Source organism: Giraffa tippelskirchi, chromosome 6 (genome assembly GCF_054371585.1).
Source record: "Giraffa tippelskirchi isolate mGirTip1 chromosome 6, T2T-mGirTip1v1.2.pri, whole genome shotgun sequence".
Classification (NCBI taxonomy): domain Eukaryota; kingdom Metazoa; phylum Chordata; class Mammalia; order Artiodactyla; family Giraffidae; genus Giraffa; species Giraffa tippelskirchi.
This window is the reverse complement of record NC_137280.1, coordinates 22,665,872-22,689,114: the sequence shown is the minus strand read 5'-3', so window position 1 is coordinate 22,689,114 and position 23,243 is coordinate 22,665,872. Positions and strand designations below refer to the sequence as shown.

At 37.0% G+C, this 23,243-nt stretch overlaps 1 protein-coding gene across 7 annotated transcripts in view; it reads left to right on the top strand.

The window, feature by feature from the left end:
- Positions 1–23,243, top strand: part of ANGPT1 (angiopoietin 1) — a 797,336-nt gene that overhangs the window by 382,377 nt on the left and 391,716 nt on the right. For all 7 annotated transcript variants that reach the window (XR_014056675.1, XM_081500438.1, XM_081500436.1 and 4 more), the window contains one exon: positions 6,009–6,175. Coding sequence is in view for 6 of the 7 variants with exons in the window: in XM_081500438.1 (XP_081356564.1) it covers positions 6,009–6,175 (167 nt within the window). In the remaining variant the exon portion in view is untranslated. The remainder of the gene's footprint in view (positions 1–6,008; positions 6,176–23,243) is intronic.

Sequence of the window (23,243 nt, the reverse complement as noted above, 5' to 3'; positions counted from 1 at the left end):
TCCTCTCTCCTCCCCTTTATACTGGTTGATATCTGTGGGCTGACTCTTGCTTCATAAGGTCTCCAGAACAATATGTTAAAATTATCAACACATGAAATTACAAATATATAATTATTATTTTTAAACCTCTCTCACCATGGAAAACTTGCAGTTTAATTGATTCTTAACGTTGGCTTTAAGCCTACAAAATCTTTTACCTAAGCGTTGTTTTCACTTAAAACTTCCTTATGAGGAGATTCAGCAAAATCTGGTTTATGGATTTGTAAAGATGTTTGCCAAAGGGGAAGTCTGGAGTGGGCTTTTTTAATGAGGCACTTAGGGAGCAACATTAACTCCTTCAAGCCATGAGAATATCATTTAGTGGCCTACAGCAATAACACTTATCAGCAGTACTTTTGCATATACAGCCCAATCAAGCTAGGCCTTCCAAACATTACCCCAGTGGCCTAACTTTATAGAAGGTAGTGACTAATGCCCTGGAGACAACCTGTCTTTGTATTGAAGACATTTAGCTCCATAAACAGAGCTTCCTATTGACACAAATATTTCATCCTGAGCACCATACCTTCTGGGAGTTCTTTGTTTCTGGAAAGAAATTAAGAGCACATTTTCAACTTCATTTTATCGTATTCACATTAAAAGGAGAAAAATATATATCAGATATTTAAAATGCCAAAATATTCATCTTTTGATCTTTCTTGGGCTATCTCAGTAGTTAGAGGAGATGCACAATTGAACTGCATATTAAGCACCTTTGGAAAGCCACAACTCAGTAACCCTGTCTTATCTGTTTTCTTTGATCCTTTTATGAAAAGAGATGAAACCTACAGGGTACATAGACTGTGTCTGGTTTCAATTGTGTTTCAGCCATAAAAAGTCAACACTTCCTATGGACATTATCAGACAAAACAAAGTATCAGAGACAATTATTTTATTAACTTGGAAAAGTACAAATCAAAACTGAACGTTTTTGTAAATTTTGGCAAAAACGAATGAATATTAGTCTATTCTCTGTGTGCTTTATTTTTTAAAGCAAAATGTGGTTTATAAGGCCAATTTTAAGTCAGCGTTAATTTAAGCTAAATTCCAGGGTCATTTGCCTTTTATTTAAGGAGCTAAAGGAGAAATAAAATTGATAAACAGTCTACCTGAATTATGATATCAGAATCATAATATGTGGTTTTTTTAATTATGTGATTATGATTGGCAGCGTATGGCATAGCATCCTTGGATTTTATTTATAAAAAAGAACAAGTTCTATTTTTATTACTATTGTTTGTTCAAAAGACTTACTGATTTTTCAGTGTCAACACTGAATTTTGTATAAGAGTTTACTTTTATTCTTATGATGGTTGCAAGCTATTTGGAGTAAATATAAAACCTGTGGTAAGCTGTTAGGTATACAATAATATATAAATCTTTTTTCTGCTTGTTTGTGCATTGTCCATCTCTATTTCCAGAAAAAATGTGAATTTTTTTCAAGGACACTCCCATAATATACAATCAACACTTAACTCCTAATACCTTCAATATGAAGATGATGTTAGTTTTATGCCTGCCTTTTTTTCCCCCGTGTACCTCTTAGATAATTTGATCTGGTTAATTTATTATTTCTCATTTGCATTCAGAATACCTATTCTACATTATAATCCTATGGTTCTCTACCTTTAGTACACAGCATCCTCACCTGAGGAACTTTTAAATGTATAGATCTCTAAGACCACCCCAGACATACTAAGTCAGAACCTCCATATGGGAACCAACCAAGTCATCTATATTTTGAAAAAGCTCCACAGCTGTTTCTGATATGCACTGCCAGTTGAAAGCAAATGTCAGAACTATCAAGTTATTAGCATGGGTTTAAGATCTCAAAATTTTCTTTTGTAGATCCTAAAACTTATGAGATGTAGTGAGAAAGGAATTAAAAAAATAGAACCAAGGTAGAGTTAAAGAAGACAACTTCTCTTTAGCAGTAGGAAAGCAGAAACAAAAGTAAGAAGATAATCTGTAGACACAAACTATTGTTTGTGTCATAGCTTAGCCCCTGTTGCAACCAGTTGGTTTAAACTTCTTATTTAATAATTAACTTCTTGGATTAAAACGACAGTACTCAGTTGTATAAACCAATACTCAACTTATCATAAGAATACATTAGTTCCTAGCATCTGAAAACCATTTAAAGCATTGATTCAATATCTCCTTATTAAATTTCAGGCTAAGACAAGACCTAGGATTTCTCATACAGAGTAGAAAAGAACCTGCCTAATGCCATATAGCTTATAATCTCTTGGGACAGATGCAGATAATCAGAAAATTACTATATATTGTGATATACCCTCTAATTATAATAGAAACTAGATTTTTGTTAAGTACTCCTAATGCATCAACACTGAAATAAATGCTTTAAGTATATTATCTCACTTCTTTCTCACACATTATATATGGAAATATTTTAAATCCTTATTTTGCATGTAAGGAAACTAAGACTCACAAGTAAGAGCAAGTATGTGGCTGAGCAAGACTTCCAATTGGAGCCAGAGGTAGGCAGTAGAAGTTGTTTAATCAAAGCTGTCTTTGTGACTAGGTGTCAGATTCATGGTGGCCTAATAAACTATCCAATAGACAGTTTACTAAATTAGGAACCCATTTTCCCTTCTTTCTTGAATTTTTCATCTTTATGATGAAAAGGTTGTTTCTGCATCATTGCACCTAGCTATTGTAAGGTTTCCTCCTACATTCTCTCTCTAACAGAGAGATTGATTGATTGTGTTAGAATCACTCTAACACATTGATTCCTTGCAGCCAATAGAGCATATATTTGGAAAGTTTTCTGGAAAGGTGCATGAAATAAAATTTTGTTTTATCAAAGCAAATTTCATTGCTTTCTCTTCAGTTGTTTCTTCCTCTATCTTCAGTCACAAAAAGCAGACTGTTTAGGAATGGTTATTAGCCTCCACTTAGAGGGGGTACAAGCTTGCATGCCAAGCTGGGAACGGAGACTCATGGAGGAATTACACAAATGTTCTTCCTTTTCGGAGGCTTGCTGGAGATCACTGTGCTTTTCCCTAGGAAAGCTGGAGAGCTTTTATATCCTTGCAACTGTTTCAATAGCATGGTAGTATTTGACCTAAAACTTCACACTTCATCATCCCCACCTTCCTTATTCACATTTGGTATAATTACTGAATTTCTTCTAACTGACCACACAAAAGAGGGAATCAGCAAGTGGCTATAGAGTTTTGGCATGTCTGAGCTGAAAAGAAATGCAAGGAGAATCCCAGAGGTCTTTCCCAGTGGCTTCTGCAACTGAGAATGTGCTAATTTTCAGTCCCCTGTAACTTTCTGCTTTGCTTATTCATTGGAGAATGTAAGTTTCACTCTTCTCCATGGTATATAGCACCAGTAGCCCTAAGTATGTGTAAAATTCTTAGCACATTTTAAATAAGATTTCCTGCCACTGTGGAACTCTTGCAACCTGTGACTTGAACATCTTAAGAACAGAGAACAAAGGAGACCCTAGAGTATGGACTTCAATAGATCCTACATCTGTACTCTGGGCTACAGGGAGATGATCTTAGGGGATGCATGTACCCACTGCAATTTGGACAAAATGTGTTTAGTTAATCAAAAACTAAGTTAAACTGAGATACATATATGCAACTAAGTTAAAAGTGTGTGTATATATATATATATATATATATATATATATATATACTAATACATTTCATTGAAAATACATTCATTTGCCCACATTTTTAAAATGGAGGCTCAAAGCTTAGAATTCTGAATTATAGATTCTTTCATAAAACTTTGCCATAATCAGATGCATCAAATATTTAGCTTATGTTTGTTTTTTTTTAAACTAGAGCAAGTAAGGCATACAAAAAGCAATGTATGTTAAAAGTCCTCTAAAGTTTTATTATTTTCCTCAGTCTTTTAGGATTGTTGCAACAACTTATAGTTCAAAAGAATTTTTAGTGATTTGCTTTCATAGAGCAAATCTAAACATCTAAATTAGTTTTTACAAAAAACAAAACAAAATTCCTCTTTCCTGATTAATATTTAACTTATTTACATAACATTATAAATCTTATCATTGCCATAAGAGAACTGGCATAAATGAGTTTGAGACCAAACACAACTGGTCTTTGGTAAGTAACTCAGTTGGCAGATGGGAGTGTACAACTGTGTTTAATACTTTTAGTGTACTCTAGGTATTAATATACTTTAAAGAAGAAATGGAAAATACTGCTTCATGTAAGTTGGTTAAAGGAGAAATCATTTAAGAACATTTCTACTATAGTTTTAATTATGGAAGTTGATATACATTAAATTTTAAAAGAAATAAATATTTTTTCAAATTCTATCCTCTGTATTGAGGAAATAAGAATTGCTGCATGAAGCAGAACACCCAAAGCTGATGCTGTGGGACAACTCAGAGGGATGGTGTGGGAAGGGAGGTGGGAGGAGGGTTCATGATGGTGGGACACATGTACACCCTTGGCTGATTCATGTCGATGTATAGCAAAGACCACCACAATATTGTAAAGTAATTAGCCTCCAATTAAAATGAATTAATTAATTAAAAAAAAGAATTGCTGTGATTTTTCAGTACTTGCCTCATTCTTATTCATACAGGTAGAATAAGACCCTTTATTAGTGAATACCTAGGTGAACCAGAATATTTCTTTCTGCAACATCAAAGTATATCATGTGATTACTAGACACCTCCAAGTTTTGCAAGTATCAAAGTGCACAAGATAAATGGAAAGTTTCTTCAGATTCAGATTTATGGACTGGTCTCATATACTTTGATTCAGGTTGGAGCCAGCCAGGAATATTTGTTTTCAACTAGTGCTCCAGTGATTATGATTCAGTTGGGCACTTTAAGAAACACCCTTGAGATTCAACCAAATTACCTACAAGAATTAAGTTTAAAGGTTATTTTCCTGAATTCAATTGTAGAATACTATAGTCTTTTGTTTTCTTCCTTCCTGCCTTTCTTCCATTTTCTTTGAACTTCAGTAAAGCATATGGAGTGCCCAGTGTATGCCAGCATCCTACTAGTCTTTGAGGATTCACAAATGCAACCCAACTTCTGTCCTCAAGGAGCTCATAGTCTGGTCAGTAAAACATGTAGATCAGGAATTATACTGAACTTCAAGTTTTACCAAGGGATACTTTCTGAGGCAGTTGTGAGTACCCAAAATCTAGAGCACCAGTAATCGCCTAGGGTTTTTAATTTTCCTATCACTAACATAACCAGCATTAAAAGTTAGCTTTCTTTTATGTACTACTTCTTTTATCCCACAAACAAAACTGTTTTGAACACTTAGTAGCAATGACTGGGATTGCCTTAAGAGAACAGTAGAACCTTGTTGAGATTCATGGTTGGAGCCTCCAGCTAGATTCCTTCACTAGCTCTTAAGTGTCAGCCTTCTACCTCCAAATCCTGATCTACGAGTGTGACATATTTAAGTGACTGAAGTCCTGGATTTACAGATTTGCTTATTATTACTTAAAAATGAAAATGTTTAAAGCTATAGAAGTTAAGGGTCTAGTAATCTGTTTGTTACTATCTAACATAATTTGACTGTGAATAACATAAAACAATAATAGTATTGTTAAATGACTTCTGATGATACTCATTGAAAAATGTTTAAACTATGTTGAAAATATTCCATTAACTAGTATGTAAGAACCATTTTCAAAAGCAGGTTGTGATTGAGAAGCATTTACTGGTTAAACCTATTAACCAGATTCATTTAATTTAAAAAAATCTCATCTACACAGATTTAAATATCATATTTTTACTGTATTAAGAATTACTGTAATGAGCCTTGGAGAGGAACATAGCAGAAAAATACTGAGTGAGTAACTGAAGAAAGTGTATAAAATATGAAAGAACCATCTTTTAAAGAATGTTCTATTATTGTTTAGAATATAAAATTAAACTTGAAAAGATCTTCTCTGTGAATTAACAACTGCATCTCTGTCTTCTTTTGCAGGGTTTTGGAAATCCCTCTGGTGAATATTGGTTGGGGAATGAGTTTATTTTTGCCATAACCAGTCAGAGGCAGTACACTCTAAGAATTGAGTTATTGGACTGGGAAGGAAACCGAGCCTATTCACAATACGACCGATTCCACATAGGAAATGAAAAACAGAACTACAGGTAAATCCTTCTTGGGCGTGGGGTTCAACTGCCTCGTGCCTAGTCATTTAAGAGTTTTAGTAGAAAAGTGTGGAAAATAAAGAAATGATCCTTCAAAATGAAAATCAGTCTGTTTTGGCCTATGACAGAGAGATACAAAAAGCCCTGTGAAGTCTTGTGCAAAACTTTAAATTTCAGTTTTCACAGGCCGATTATTTTGATGTTGGCTCAAATTCTAGAGATGGGGAATTAATTCAAGTGTGATATTATTGTTTTTATTTTCATTATTGCTATTATTGTTATGAAGGTGCAGTGAATTCACACATAACACTGATGACAAATGCAGATGCTTGACGGAGAAGGCAACGGCAACCCATTCCAGTACTCTTGCCTGGAAAATCCCATGGACGGAGGAGCCTGGTGGGCTACAGTCCATGGGGTCGCCAAGAGTCAGACACGACTGAGCAACTTCACTTTCCCTTTTCACTTTCATGCATTGGAGAAGGAAATGGCAACCCCACTCCAGTGTTCTTGCCTGGAGAATCCCAGGGACGACGGAGCCTGGTGGGCTGCCGTCTATGGGGTGGCAGAGAGTCGGACACGACTGAAGTGACTTAGCAGTAGCAGCAGGGGCTTGAAATAAATACTTTTTTCTACCAGATTTTTTACTTGCACTTTCCTTATTTATCTTTCTTAAGTTATTTTTTACATTATCTTGAAGGTGACAAAAGAGGGGTAAAATTTTATGTTTGAGTGATTTACATGATAAATAAGGTGAGGCATAATTTAGAAATTTTTGGTTGAAATGTGAAAGACAAAAGTAACTCCAAGCAATAACATCAATATACATAACATGTTGTGTTTTTTTATATCATTGCAGATATATCCTTAAATTGTTAATATCTCAGATTTTTTTTTTCAATGAGCAGCTTGTACACTAGAAAAAAATGGCTAAGCAAGTAACGCAGGGCAGTAAATTTATTTCAGAAACACTGCGTTGCTTCTGTCTTCTAGGAACTCTACCAGGCACTGGCATATTTGTAGTCAGTGATGAGATCACTAGTCTCCCAGACCTTACAGTTTATCTTTGTTACAAATTAGGTCACTAAATAACTGGTTGGCCTTCCTTGAGAACGGGAAATATATTTCAGTTACTTTTATATCACTACCCGTAAAGGCAATACTTGACACATAGCAGGTCCTTAATAATTATGTGTGACTCAGTTCTGTAAATTAGATAAACAGTAAATTAGAGTTGCAGTGATTTTAAACTCTTGATATTGTGGCTACTCTACCCTGGTCTTGGAAACATTAGTGTATACATTAAAGGGTTGGCACACTGCTTCAAGCAGAAGGCAGTGACAGCGACCAAGGCCTGATGCTTGTATTCTAACCTGTGTGGCCATCTCCTCATAGTTCAACTGTTTCTGCTGCTTGTTTATATTTCTGAGACATACCATCCTTCAGGAGTTTAAATCTATAACTCTTTTATGAATGCATCTCATTTTATTTTAATGGATTATGTATGGGATTGAATCCTTGGAGATATAATAATCATTTTCTTAACAAACAGTGATGATATCACTACAACAGAAGATGTGAAATTGATCCAAGAAGTTGATAGTCTCATGGTGGGGACTGAGGGTGTGCATATGGCAACTCAAGAAACAAAAGAAAAGACATTTATAAAATCCAATGGAGTGTGAGAAGAAATGTTTCCAAGGAGGTCAATATTTTGAGAGTTTTATAACAAGAAAAACCACTGTAAAACATCAGGGATACTCTTGTGTAAATGTTTGGAGTTGAAACTTGAAACTACATGAAACTTGGCTAATGTCAGACAGACTGACAATAGGACTAGCAAATAATTAGTATAGTCTTTTTCTAGGCTCCTGAAGAATTTGCTTTGGTTATTTTCCAAAACATCTCTCAGTTTGTGTGTGTGTGTGTGTGTGTTTGTGTGAGAGCATGCTTATGAGGATGGGGTGGTATTAAGGGTACAGGTTTAGGGGTGTTGGAGGCCTCTGAAGTAGGCTTCAGGGTGCATAGTATGATTGTCATTCTGGCATCTGCTTGAGGAAGGCACGGTTGTCTCCTCTTCCAGGCCCATTGCCCTCACTGAGCATTTCCCGGTACTAGAGCATCTTTTTAATTCTGATTTTGACCCAAATTATGCAGATCTGTGATCAAAAAGCTGAAGTGAGGCGTACACTCTGAGATCTCCATTTTTGTCCCTTGAGAGAATTGTGAACCTTTAGAATCAGAATTACAAATCCAGAAGGAACTTAATCATTTAAATCTGAATCTTTGGTTTTAAAAAAAACAAAGCTGAGGTTCAGAAGTCTACAGTATTTTTGCCCAAGGGAGAAGAAAGACTTAAGCATGGGATGTTTGACTCCTGCTGGTTCCATGTAATTTCCACTCTGTAATGCTACTGTAATAAAAGCTGGTGGCTCTGGCCCTCTTTCCTGCCAGGACCCAGCAGAAAACAAATCTGTAATCATCACCTTCTTATGCAGTTAAATATTAAGATTCACATTGGCATCAATTGAGAAATTAAATCTCATTAAAACATAATGCCTGTTCTGGTGAAAGCTTAGTTGAAATAAGCACACTATAAACTGGCATTATTATTCACTCTTTTAAAGAAAATCAAACAGAAGCCTGAAAAGAGAACCTCTCCACCTGTCTCCTCACTCATGCCCCGCACCGATTCTCCAAGTCCAGTAACACCACAGCTGGCCTCAAGTCGGGACTCCAGATGTCCAGCTTTGCTTACGGTGCATCTTCTGTGCTTGTTTCTCCTCTCTCTGAATTAGGGTGCCTCGCTGTGATAAATTCTTAAAGGAATTAATGCACTTATATATAAGTATTTTATAATTTATTAAATTATTTTTAGTACTAATCATTTAATCCTTACAATGACTTTTGAGCCAGGTACTATTAGATACATATAAAGATGAAGAAACTTGGATGAGGTCTTGGAAAACTGACCTGCTCCAATTCAACTAAATTTCAACTAAAATCAAAACTATGCAATTCATGATAGGTTTTTGTTTTCTATTTTTTACATTTTCTATATTTTTTCCTCTGAAATTAAATTCAGAAATCTTTGAGTTTTCTTTTTTAAAGTATTTTATCTTAATAGTAATTGTATTTGGAAAATTCTTATAATAGTTGTGGTCATAAAAAAAAGTTTAAATATCTTTCTTATACTCTAGACATTTACTCTAGATTAAAAGTAAATGTTGTGAATAGATTGATGAGCTTACAAATGTACATGTAATACACGTATTTTTCTTTTATCCTCCAAGGAAAATTCAATCTCAGATAGAAAATAGAATCTATAGAACCCAGGAGAATATAAATAAGAAAAAACAATAATGTGAGAGTGTTGTGATAGACACATCATGTGAAATAACACACAATCAACATGAAATTATTAAATACTTCCTCTGGAGAGGTAGTATTATGCAGATCTTGTCATCCAACACCCAGACTATTATAAAGCCTTTCTGCCTCCAGTATCGATTTTCTCAAATATATTTTCCAAGCTATTATTAAGATTTTTTCTGAAAGATAATCTGACTTGGTCTCTGCCATCCTTCAAATATTTCATATTTATATCTACAGGTAAAGTCTGCCACCTAAAACTCGTCATGACTTGATCCTAGCTACTTATTCAGCTATTACTGCCATGCTGCCCTGCACAATCAGATACCTACTCATTGTGACTATGGTCCAGAAACTACTTGCAATTTCTCTTAACCATCCAAGCTTCTTCTTAAATTTTCTTTTTAAAAATATTTTATCTTAATAGAAATTTAATTTTGAAAATTCTTGTAATACTTGTGGCCACACTGTATAAACCAAAAAAGAATTTTAAATAGATCTTCCTCATGCTCTAGACACATACTGATTAAAAGTAATTCTATATCCTTACCCTATACACATGAATCCAACTTTGGATGCATCTTCTAAACCTTTAAGACTTTCTTTTATTCCAGGAAGTCTTCCATTACACCTGCTATAGTGTAATCTGTGATGTGCTCACCTATGGCTCCCCTCAGAAGCACTCCTTCTCCCACCTGCTGGGAATGTTGTTCCCTAACAGCTTGTAGCCAAGATCCCCTGAGTATGCCTGTGTGTGGCTGAAGAAGGTCATATCATTCAAGGTCACTGCTCCTTCTTACAGACAGATTGCATCCAGTGAGTCAGTACAGGAATATATTAAAGACTGCTGCTGCTGCTGCTAAGTCGCTTCAGTTGTGTCCGACTCTGTGCGACCCCATAGACGGCAGCCCACCAGGCTCCCCCGTCCCTGGGATTTTCCAGGCAAGAATACTGGAGTGGATTGCCATTTCCTTCTCCAGTGCATGAAAGGGAAAAGTCAAAGTGAAGTTGCTCAGTCGTGTGTGGCTCTTAGCGACCCCATGGACTGTAGCCTACCAGGCTCCTCCGTCCATGGGATTTTCCATGCAAGAGTACTGGAGTGGGGTGCCATTGCCTACTTGCCCCAATTCAGGACAGTTCTGAGGGACTATCCAGGGCTTTCACTTGAAATTAGCTGATATGGTCACTGTGACTGCATGTGAGCCCAACTTCTCCTTCTGCTTAGTACAGCTTTCTTCAGTCTGCCACAGGAATCAGTCCTAAAATCATTCCTATAAATCTCCCTACACCGATTTCCCAGAGAAGTGCAATGTCACCCTCATTCTCTGGTCAGTTTGGATGATTTGGGGTCCCAAGCAATGATTCATAATAGTCTGTAAATATCCACAAATCTGACTGCCAGCATGCCAATGCAGGAGATGTGGGTTCGGTCCTTGGGTTTGGAAGATACCTGGAGAAGGAAATGGCTACCCACTCTAGTATTCTTGCCTGGAAAATTCCATGAACATAGGAGCCTGGAGGGCTCCAGTTCATGGCATCGCAAAAGAGTTGGACACAACTTAGTGACTAAATAACAAACAACCCACATTTTTAAAAAATGGTTTCTGTAGGCTAGAAACTTAGAAATTAGTAGGAAAGATCATACGCATAAGTTAGAAATTAGTGGGAAAGATCATACACGTGGTAAAATAATCATATAACCATGTCTATGATCTTTCCCACTAATTTCTAAGTTTCTAGCCTATAGAAACCATTTTTATCAATATTGAAAATGTATACCTAAGCCAGCCAAATTATTACTAACAGAAGTTGTTATTTGCTGAACATATACTATGCACCAGACACTTTGTTTTACATAAGAAAATTGAAGTACGATACTTCACACAAGGTCACAGGTACTAATAAAAGTCACAATTTGAGCTTTGATCTTATAACTACCCACCATATGGCCATCCCTTAATAAAGGGAAATGCATCAGTTAATTTCTGGAATTAAATACACTCAAATAATGTATTCTAAGAGATAAAATATGTTTCTTCTAACCCCATTTCTGTCTTCAATAAACTGAATGTTATGGACACATTATCTGATTGCTCAATTTTCCATCCTATAAATTATTTATAAAGCTCCTTGAAGCTTGGAACTTATTCACTAGAATAAAATCACCTTTATGTATGCATTTATTTTTTACTTTTTCTCCCCTTTAATTCTTTGATAAATGGTTACATTTTGACCTTACTAAAAAAATACTTCAGTAACATTTTTTTATCAGCTTAGGGCTTGCAGTAACCTTTTCCTTCTCATTAAAACTTTGCTGATTTTTGCTGGTATGAATATTCAATGGAGGAACCCATGCTGAGGCTGAAGCTCCAGTACTTGGGCCACCTGATGCGAAGAGCTGACTCATTTGAAAAGACCCTGATGCTGAGAAAGATTGAAGACTAGGAGGAGAAGGGGAGGATGACAGAGGACAAGATGGTTGGATGGCATCACCGACTCAATGGACGTGAGTTTGAGCAAGCTCTGGGAGATGGTGAAGGAGAGGGAAACCCAGCGTGCTGCAGTCCACGGGGTCACAAACAGTCAGATACAACTGGGAGACTGAACAACAACAACAAATATTTAGAGTTAAAAAAGAAAATACATAGCCACCACCACATTGAATGCTGAAAAGACACAAAAATTTAATTTTGGGTTTAGGGATATACTGTGGTCTACCAGCAGAGAAGGCAATGGCACCCCACTCCAGTACTCTTGCCTGGAGAATCCCATGGACGGAGGAGCCTGGTAGGCTGCAGTCCATGGGGTCGCAAAGAGTCAGACATGACTGAGCAACTTCACTTTTCACTTTCGTGCACTGGAGAAGGAAATGGCAACCCACTCCAGTGTTCTTCCCTGGAGAATCCCAGGGACGGGGGAGCCTGGTGGACTGCCGTCTATGGGGTCGCACAGAGTCGGACACGACCGAAGCGACTTAGAAGCAGCAGTAGCAGCATGGTCTACCAGAAAGAGCTCTGGAGTTGTGTGCGACTCTTTGTGACCCCATGGACTGTACAGTCCATGGAATTCTCCAGGCCAGAATACTGGAGTGGGTAACCTTTCCCTTCTCCAGGGGATCTTCCCCACCCTGGTATCAAACCCAGGTCTCCTGCATTGAAGGCAGATTCTTTACCAGCTGAGTCACAAAGGAAGCCCAGAACAGAAGATGTGGAAACTTAAATAGTGAAACCTGGCTTCACTATCCATAAAGCCAACTTGGTTCTATCAGTCAGTGTTCAGGTCAGGTAAACAAAAGCTTGATGAGTGTTATGGAAATAGGGATTTATTTATACGTATTACACCTTACACTAATATGAAATGAGTTGGAGAAGTGAAGGTCTGGAAAATGAAGGTGAATAATCAGAGGAAGGGGTCAGTAATACATATACTTGAACCCCGGTGTGGTGGTGGAGAAGCAGGAGCCAGCAGGGAAATTCGAGAAATCAGGCACATCCAAAGTGGACCACAGCATAAGAGATCTCAGAAAGCTGTAGCGATGTCACCCGGGGCTGTGCAGTCAAGCATCTAGTGGTGAGTCTGGACACATTCCTAGCATAGGAGGAGGCAAGCCAGGTTCAGAGTGGAAAGAGGACAAGCTGAGAGCTGCTGGGCACCTCTGACCCTGAGCATTGCCGTGTCTAATGCTAATCTGAGAGCCAGACCATGCTTTGCTTCCACCAAGTCTCACACAAAGTCCTCTCTGGGCCAACTCTAACTTGAAACAGTACAAAGAAGGAGATTCTAAGAAACATAGTTCTCAGATTAACCAAGTTGACAGTAGCATAATCTAGCTAAAACTTGGGCAAATCATGTAATACTTTTATATCTCAGTTTTTTCATCTTTAGGTGGGAATAATGTCCTCTCTTCTGAGTTCTCACCATTTTATTATATGAATCCAATCAGAAAGAGTTTGTAAACATATTTTTGTATTGGGCAAGCTTAAGTGTGATACAACTATTAAAGATATGTTTTATTGTTTAATTCAATTTTTATCATACCCAGGACAGTTATTATTTATTTAATAAAAAATTTAGTATATTCCTCTATTAAAATTCAACTCTCCACCACCACTGTCCCCAAAATATCTTTTACTGATTGGTAGTTATCTGTTTACTTCTTTGGATGCAGGACCTAGTTCAGATTCCCTCAAAGCAACTGAGATCTCTTTAGTCATCTTTACTGAGAGCACTCTATCACACACTCACCATTCAGTTCAGTCGCTCAGTCATGTCCGACTCTTTGCAACCCCATGAACCACGGCACGCCAGGCCTCCCTCTCTATCACCAACTCCCAGAGTCCACCCAAACCCGTGTCCATTGAGTCGGTGATGCCATCCAACCATCTCATCCTCTGTCATCCCCTTCTCCTCCTGCCCTCAATCTTTCCCAGCATCAGGGTCTTTTCAAATGAGTCAGCTCTTCACATCAGGTGGCCAAAGTATTGGAGTTTCAGCTTCAACATCAGTCCTTCCAATGAATATTCGGGACTGATCTCCTTTAGGATGGCCTGGTTGGGTCTCCTTGCAGTCCAAGGGGCTCTTAAGAGTCTTCTCCAACACCACAGTTCAAAAGCATCAATTCTTCGGCACTCAGCTTCCTTTATAGTCCAACTCTCACATCCATACATGACCACTGGAAAAACCATAGCCTTGACTAGATGGACATTTGTTGACAAAGTAATGTCTCTGCTTTTTAATATGATGTCTAGGTTGGTCATAACTTTCCTTCCAAGGAGTAAGCTAATTTCATGGCTGCAATCACCATCTGCAGTGATTTTGGAGTGCAGAAAAATAACGTCAGCCACTGTTTCCACTGTTTCCCCATCTATCTGCCATGAAGTGATGGGACCACATGCCATGATCTTAGTTTTCTGAATGTTGAGCTTTAAGCCAACTTTTTCACTCTGCTCTTTCACTTTCATCAAGAGGCTCTTTAGTTCTTCTTCACTTTCTGTCATAAGGGTGGTATCATCTGCATATCTGAGGTTATTGATATTTCTGCTGGCAATCTTGATTCCAGCTTGTGCTTCATCCAGCTCAGCGTTTCTCATGATGTGCTCTGCATATAAGTTAAATAAGCAGTTAACAAGTTCTAACTGTTGCTTCCTGACCTGCATACATATTTCTCAAGAGGCAGGTTAGGTGGTCTGGTACTCCCATCTCTTTCAAAATTTTCCACAGTTTATTGTGATCCACACAGTCAAAGGCTTTGGCATAGTCAATAAAGCAAAAATAGATGTTTTTCTGGAACTCTCTAGCTTTTTCAATGATCCAGCAGATGTTGGCAATTTGATCTCTGGTTCCTCACCATTAGTATTTAAAAAAACATCCTTTTCAGTTTTCCTCAGAAATGTCTCTTTATTAATTTATCTGATTATTTCTTTCTGATGAGATTCAAATTACATCTTTTAAACAAGAATGCTAGATAAACGATACTGTGTACTTCCTATTTTATTGTATTCAAAGACACAAAAGGTGTCCCATTATTGGTTGGGCTGAGTTTAGTCACTTTAAGTTTTGTGAGATCTCTTGGCAACAGATTATGTAGTTATAAAGAAAATTTTTACAAGATATAAGTCACATAAAGCTGATTTGTGTCGGTTGACGTGGTCGTGGGGACTTTATTACTACAATATCCCTTTGGTCTTCCCCTTCTAGTGCCTCAGACATTTGTAGTACACTGTACTGTATTAGTATACCTGGAAAAATAACAGTTTACCAACTGGAGATAAATTTTGCATATGATTTTGTCAAGTGACTATGCATGTTAATGTTTTCCATTCTTGGTTGCAGTTTGTTCTCTTAAGTTTATTCCTTTGATCTTTTTATATTAACTCAATTAATAAATTCTTGATCACAGATAGTATAATGACAGGCTTAAAGATAGCTCTTCTTTAAGCCAATAAAAAGTTTGTATTCATGAAATCTGAATGATAATGTTTAACTATTTATATTTTAGATTATAATTGTAATCTTGCCATTATATTTATAAATATACTTTATATTTATAGTTTGGGAATATTCTTCTCATTTTATCATTTCCCTATTATTTGTTGGGAATGGATGATGCTTTCAGGGTAGAACTGTCTATGGCTATGGTAAAGCCTTGTTCTGGAAGAGATTCCACATGAGGAGATGAATAAGATGTTTAAACAAAATTACCCCCAAAAACCAACTTGAAAATAATTTGGCCATTAAGCATCTTTTGGCACAAAGTTTATTTTGGTAAAGATCTTTATTGGGAAGCAGTTTTATTTATTGGGTAAAATATTGCATTGGGAATCAAAAGACATGAACTCTAGACTTGGATCTGTAGTTACTTTTCTGAGTGACCTTGGACAAGTTACCTTACATTTCCAATTTTCAGGTACTCAGAAGTAAAATGAGGAGCAAAAGGAGTAAAAAGGAGAGGTAATAAGGATGAAGTCTTTCCAATTCCAAAATCCCTTTTTTCAGTCATTAAAGTATTCCCAAGCTATATTTAATACAGCCCAAGCTGTATTTCAAGGACAAAACAAATTAGTATAGATTGAAAATAATTCTCTTGTCTACCACGTAAATTTAAGCCCTGCATTTTTTATAGGTATTTCAAAACTTGTTTCAATTCTTAGTGAAATGTTTTTCATTTCTCTGATCCTCTGGGCTGCATGGTCCTAGATAGAACCAGTAGCAGATATGTAGAAATACTAAGGGGAAATTTATTTCTCACAGCAATTCTGGACTGATCAAGGTAGAAAATAAACACATTGGGAATCTCTTGGCATATCCTACCCTTTTGACTTTTTAACCTAGATATCAAACCTAAGGCTTTAAGTAGTTTTATTTGTATTTTCAAATAATTTTTCCAACTTGGAAGTTGTATTACTTTTATTTAGACTATGCTATTTGTTGTGGTTATGCTTTCTAAAACAGAGAAGGAATTGTTTTATTTAACAAAATTTGTATTTTATAATGCTTAAACTGAGATGAAATATTTCAAGAAGAAAAAGACATGATCTTACAGAGTCACTCTTCCTCTTCAGGTCTTATAAGGGTCAAGAAATCTCTTGACTTTAATGCAGATTAATGTCAGTCTCCAGAGTCTTAGATTTTTCCAAGACGACAAACATCTTGGTGCTGCTAGGTCTAAGAATTCCCAGGATTCCTGCTCCAGAGTGAGTAATGCTGGGGCTCAGAGAACTACTGTCCTGGAAATGTGTAGATTGGCAAAGATTGCTAGAACCAGCTAACGCTGCCTCCAGGAAGTAATCTGTGGAAATGTCCTATGATGCGACTGCTGGGGGTCCTCCTAAATATTGGCCACCACTGGAATGATGAAGGTTCCATCTTCAGTGAAGAAAATATTTGTTATTTTCTATTATGTGCTGTCCAAGGGTAAGATTTCCAAAGTTATTTCAGTACAGTCATGTATGTGTGTGTTCACACATGTCTATACTCATGTGCAGTGGGGCTGGGGTAGATAGCAGACAGACAAACAGGCAATTACAGTGCCATGAACATACTGAGTTAAGGGATAAAGACAAATATGACATTAATAGGGGAGCCTAACCAATTTTAGGGGACTGAGGAGGCCTCCAAGGGGTGACCTAAGTTGACATTAAAATGGCCAATTAGATTTAGCTGGAGAAATAGGTCAAGTTGGAGGTAGAACAGTGAATAGCATATGTGAAAGCTTGTAAGTGAGACCCAGTATGTCTTGTTAGGCGAACTGCAAGTAGTAAGGTATTGTATTTTATAGAGTGTAAAAAGGTAATACCGAGTATGATGCTAAGAGCAAAGAGGAGAGCCAGACAACTAGTAATACATGAGAGACTTAGGACTTAGCTCCCAAGCGCAGCCTGTCTTCATGATCTTTTCTCACATTCAATCAATTTTTTTTTCACTCAATGTTTTTATTACCCTGTTCAATAAATATGAGCAACAGCAGTGTGCAGAACATGGTGGGTGAGACAAATACACACAGCTTAACGTTTGTCCTTCAAGAGCTTAATCTCTTTCCTGACTTGATTTTCTTTATCCTTTAAGTCTTAGCTCAGACTGTAGAGCTCTGTTTTTCAGGTTGGGTAATGAGCCCCTTCTGTGTGCTCTCCCTGTCTGTGCATACCTTCATCAGAGTTCTTATCACACCAGGTTGTAATGGTCTATCCCTCTTATTAGACTGCCATTTATAGGAGGACAGGGACCTCTGTACAATGCTTGGCTTATGCCTGGAAAAGAAGCACTTTCTAATAAGTATATGAAAGACATATCAACAAAGATATCTTTTGTGAATTCAGCAAACACAGCTGATTACTATATGGCTGTTATTGATCCAGATGCTAGAAATTCAGAAACCAAGTCAATATCCAGAGGTTTATGGTAAAGAATGGCAACATATGACAATTTCCATGTAAGTTTTTTAATAAAGTAGTTTTTTTTTAATTTCTTAGGTTGTTGCTTGGATGAGATTCATTTCTTTGATCTATTCAACTGCAGGGTTTTCTGTTTTTTTTTTTTTTTTTTAACCTCCAAAAGTTATGCAAGAATTTCTATTTTGCATGATGCCAAGCAAATGAAATAATATGTTAGTAAAATAAACGTAAGGCATATCTTATTCCCTCAGCCAGTTAATCCTGGAAAAGGATGCTTTATTGCTGTCATAAATAAGTAGTTTGTGAGTTACAAGGACTAAGTACTCTGCCTACAATTTTGATAGCTGCCACTAGGTGAGTAAACCGATTTTTTGTTTGTTTGTTTTTTAGAAATCACAGGTAAATAACTGTGAACTTATTAGAAAGTATGAGATTTAGTTATATTTTTTTAGTAAAAAGCTTTTAACTGATGAAAATGACAATATAAAATATTGACTACCCTGTAACTAATACAATGCTTTTTCTCTGTAGATGATTTATTTATTTTTGAGAACCTTAAATAGTTACTCATTTCAACCATAAGTAGTTACCCATGAAGCTTCCCTGATGGTTCAGTGGTAAATAACCCAACTGCCAGTGCAGGAGACGTGGGTTTGATCCCTGGTGGGAAGATCCCCTGGAGAAGGAAATAGCAACTTAACTCCGGTATCCTTTCCTTGGAATTCCCATGGACAAAGGAGCCTGGGGGGATACAGTCCATGGGGTCTCAAAAGAGTCGGACACAACTTAGCAACTAAACAGGTATATATGAACATTAAATGCTCAACTATAAATTCTGTGCTGATAGTATAATCATAACAATTAACTCTAACTAATATTAATTGAACACTTGTTTGTGTTTAGTTTTTAAGTCATGTCCAACTATGCAAACCCATAGAATGAGCTCCCCAGGCGCCTCTGTCCATGGGATTTTCCAGGCAAGAATAATGGAGTGTTACCACATTAACAAATTGAAAAATAAAAACCATATGATTATTTCAATAGATGCAGAGAAAGCCTTTGACAAAATTCAACATCCATTTATGATAAAAACCCTCCAAAAAGCAGGAATAGAAGGAACATACCTCAACATAATAAAAGCTATATATGACAAACCCACAGCAAACATTATCCTCTATGGTGAAAAATTGAAAGAATTTCCCCTAAAGTCAGGAATAAGACAAGGGTGCCCACTCTCACCACTACTATTCAACATAGTTTTGGAAGTTTTGGCCACAGCAATCAGAGCTGAAAAATAAATAAAAGGAATCCAGATTGGAAAAGAAGAAGTAAAACTCTCACTGTTTGCAGATGACATGATCCTCTACATAGAAAACCCTAAAGACTCCACCAGAAAATTACTAGAGCTAATCAATGAATATAGTAAAGTTGCTGGATATAAAATCAACACACAGAAATCCCTTGCATTCCTATACACTAACAATGAGAAAACAGAAAGAGAAATTTAGGAAACAATTCCATTCACCATCACAATGAAAAGAATAAAATACTTAGGAATATATCTACCTAAAAAAATAAAAGACCTATATATAGAAAACTATAAAACACTGGTGAAAGAAATCAAAGAGGACACAAATAGATGGAGAAATATACTGTGTTCATGGATTAGAAGAATCAATATAGTGAAAATGAGTATACTACCCAAAGCAATCTATAGATTCAATGCAATCCCTATCAAGCTACCAATGGTATTTTTCAGAGAACTAGAACAAATAATTTCACAGTTTGTATGGAAATACAAAAAACCTCAAATAACCAAAGCAATCTTGAGAAAGAAGAATGGAACTGGAGGAATCAACCTGCCTGACTTCAGTCTCTACTACAAAGCCAGAGTCATCAAGACAGTATGGTACTGGCACAAAGACAGAAATATAGACCAATGGAACAAAATAGAAAGCCCAGAGATAAATCCATGCACCTATGGACACCTTATCTTTGACAAAGGAGGCAAGAATACACAATGGAGAAAAGACAATCTCTTTAACGAGTGGTGCTGGGAAAACTGGTCAACCACTTGTAAAAGAATGAAACTAGAACACTTTCTAACACCATACACAAAAATAAACTCAAAATGAATTAAAGATCTAAATGTAAGACCAGAAACTATAAAACTCCTGGAGGAAAACATAGGCAAAACACTCTCCAACATAAATCATAGCAGGATCCTCTATGACCCACCTTCCAGAATATTGGAAATAAAAGCAAAAATAAACAAATGGGACCTAATTAAAATTAAAAGCTTCTGCACAACAAAGGAAACTATAAGCAAGGTGAAAAGACAGTCTTCAGAATGGGAGAAAATAATAGCAAATGAAGCAACGGACAAACAGTTAATCTCAAAAATATACAAGCAGCTCATGCAGCTCAATTCCAGAAAAATAACCTAATCAAAAAGTGGGCCAAAGAACTAAACAGACATTTCTCCAAAGAAGACATACAGATGGCTAACAAACACATGAAAAGATGCTCAACATCACTCATTATCAGAGAAATGCAAATCAAAACCACAATGAGGTACCATTTCACGCCAGTCAGGATGGCTGCTATCCAAAAGTCTACAAGCAATAACTGCTGGAGAGGGTGTGGAGAAAAGGGAACCCTCTTACACTGTTGATGGGAATGCAAACTAGTACAGCCACTATGGAGAACAGTGTGGAGATTCCTTAAAAAACTGGAAATAGAATTGCCATATGACCCAGAAATCCCACTGCTGGGCATACACACCGAGGAAACCAGAATTGAAAGAGACACGTGTACCCCAATGTTCATCGCAGCACTGTTTATAATAGCCAGGACATGGAAGCAACCTAGATGTCCATCAGCAGACGAATGGATAAGGAAGCTGTGGTACATATACACAATAGAGTATTACTCAGCCATTAAAAAGAATACATTTGAATCAGTTCTAATGAGGTGGATGAAACTGGATCCTGTTATACAGAGTGAAGTAAGCAGGAAGGAAGAACACCAATACAGTGTACTAATGCGTATATATGGAATTTAGAAAGTTGGTAAAGATAACCCTGTATGTGAGAGAGCAAAAGAGACACAGATATATATATATAGAAGAGTCTTTTAGACTCTATGGGTGAGGGTGAGGGCGGGATGATATGGGAGAATGCCACTGAAGCATGTAAATTATCATATGTGAAACAAATCACCAGTCCAGGTTCGATGCATGATACAGGGTGCTTGGGGCTGGTGCACCGGGATGACCCAGAGGGATGGAATGGGAAGGGAGGTGGGAGGGGGGTTCTGGAAGGAGACCACATGTACACCCATGGCAGATTCATGTCAATGTATGGCAAAACCAATACAATATTGTAAAGTAAAAAAATTAAAAAAAAGAATAATGCAGTGTTAGTGGAGTGGTTAGCCATTCCCTTCTCCAGGGGATCTTCCCAGCCCAGGGATTGAATTCATGGCTTGTGCTATGTCTCCTTCATTGCAGGCAGATTCTTTTACCACTGAGCCACAGGGGAAGCCCAAAGTGAAAGTGGTAGTGGCTCAGTTGTGTCCAACTCTGCTACCCCATGGACTGTAGCCCACCAGGCTCCTCTGTCCATGGAATTCTCCAGGCAAGAATACTGTAGTGGGTAGTCAGTCATTCCCTTCTCCAGGGCATATTCCCAACCCAGATCTCCTACAGATTCTTTGCCCTCTGAGCCAGCAGGAAAGCCCTTTATTTGAGCATTTACTTCATGCCAGATATTTGCAGGATGCTTAGATACGTCTCTTTTGATACTAACATACAAATGCTTACACTGTTCTGCTCATTCTCTATTGAAAGAATCAAGAAAGAAAGAAAAAGAAAGGGAAGTCGCTCAGTCATGTCTGACTCTTTGAAACCCCATGGACTGTGGTCTCCCAGGCTCCTCCATCCATGGGATTCTCCAGGCAAGAATACTGGAGTGAGTTGCCATTTTCTTCTCCAGGGGATCTTCCCAACTCAGGGATCGAACCTAGGTTTCCCGCATTGTGAGCAGATGCTTTACCCTCTTAGCCACCAGGAAAGCCCTAAAGAATCAAAAGTGCTGTTTTATTACTTGCCCCAGAAACTCAGCTAAATACCTGGAGAAAGAATAATTTTAGTCTTATTCATTGTTAGACTGCAAATGAAAAACACTTCATTCTCCTCATGTGTGCTTATGATCAATTCTAAAGAGAATTTTCCAGATCTGAAGATCAGAAGTCATTATATAAACAACTGGTGTCACAACATTGTTATAAAATAATTATTTTAATTAACTGTGCTTTAAAAATAATGGATGTGTTAAAGAGCAAATGAATAGTTTGTACCTATTTATAATCTGATGTTTAAAATATACCTAGTATTCTTTCTTAGGAGAAGAATTACATTTGAATATGATATGCTTCTTTAATGTCTCCTAACCTAGATCATATGCTGACAATTAGAGATAGTAAGTCAATATTTTCTTGGCTTGTTAATAAATAATAATTATAATATATTTAGCAGCCCAATATTGATAATTATTTTGTTTTTTCTCTTAAGTGAATGTGGTTTTGCTTTAATTTACATAACTTCACTAAAATTACTCTCTTAATAGTTGTTACAATTCTTTGGAAATCAGAATCTGCATTCATTCATTTATTCAGTCAGCTGGTCACCCACCAAACATTTACCATGTTGCTATTATTTCCTTGGCACTGGTACTACTCAGTTCTTTGCAAAATTTGAGTATTCATATAGTCAACTAAGATGTTTATCTAAAGTGTAGATATTCTGAATCTCACATCCAGAGATTCTGATCCTGGGATAGAACCTATGTATCTCAAGCCTACCAAGTATACCCAGGTGATGCTGGCAGAATCAATACTTTAAAGACACTGAAAGGAAACATCATCCCTGCTGGTCTTGTGGAATTAATAGATGAAGAGAAGGAAGAAAACATGGGTTAGTTGACTTAAAAGTTTCAGCTGCAGTATATTTCAACATGCCCATTTGGTATATTTGTTTTGTACTGTTTTGGCTTTTGATCAAGGAACTATAGATCTTTTAAAATTTTTGCTAGAGCTATGCATCTTCTCCCTAGAATAAAGGAACAAGTGCAGATTTTGCTTGCATTTATGTGTGATTCAGCTTCATAGTAAGAACGCTTGGAATTAAGCTAAGTTGGGCACTAAACAAAAGAGGTCAACTTGGCTGAGGTTCAGGATGGATGGGGTACATGGAGGAGATTGAAGGGGACCGGGAAAAGCTTCCTAGAGGAAATTTTTGGTTGTTT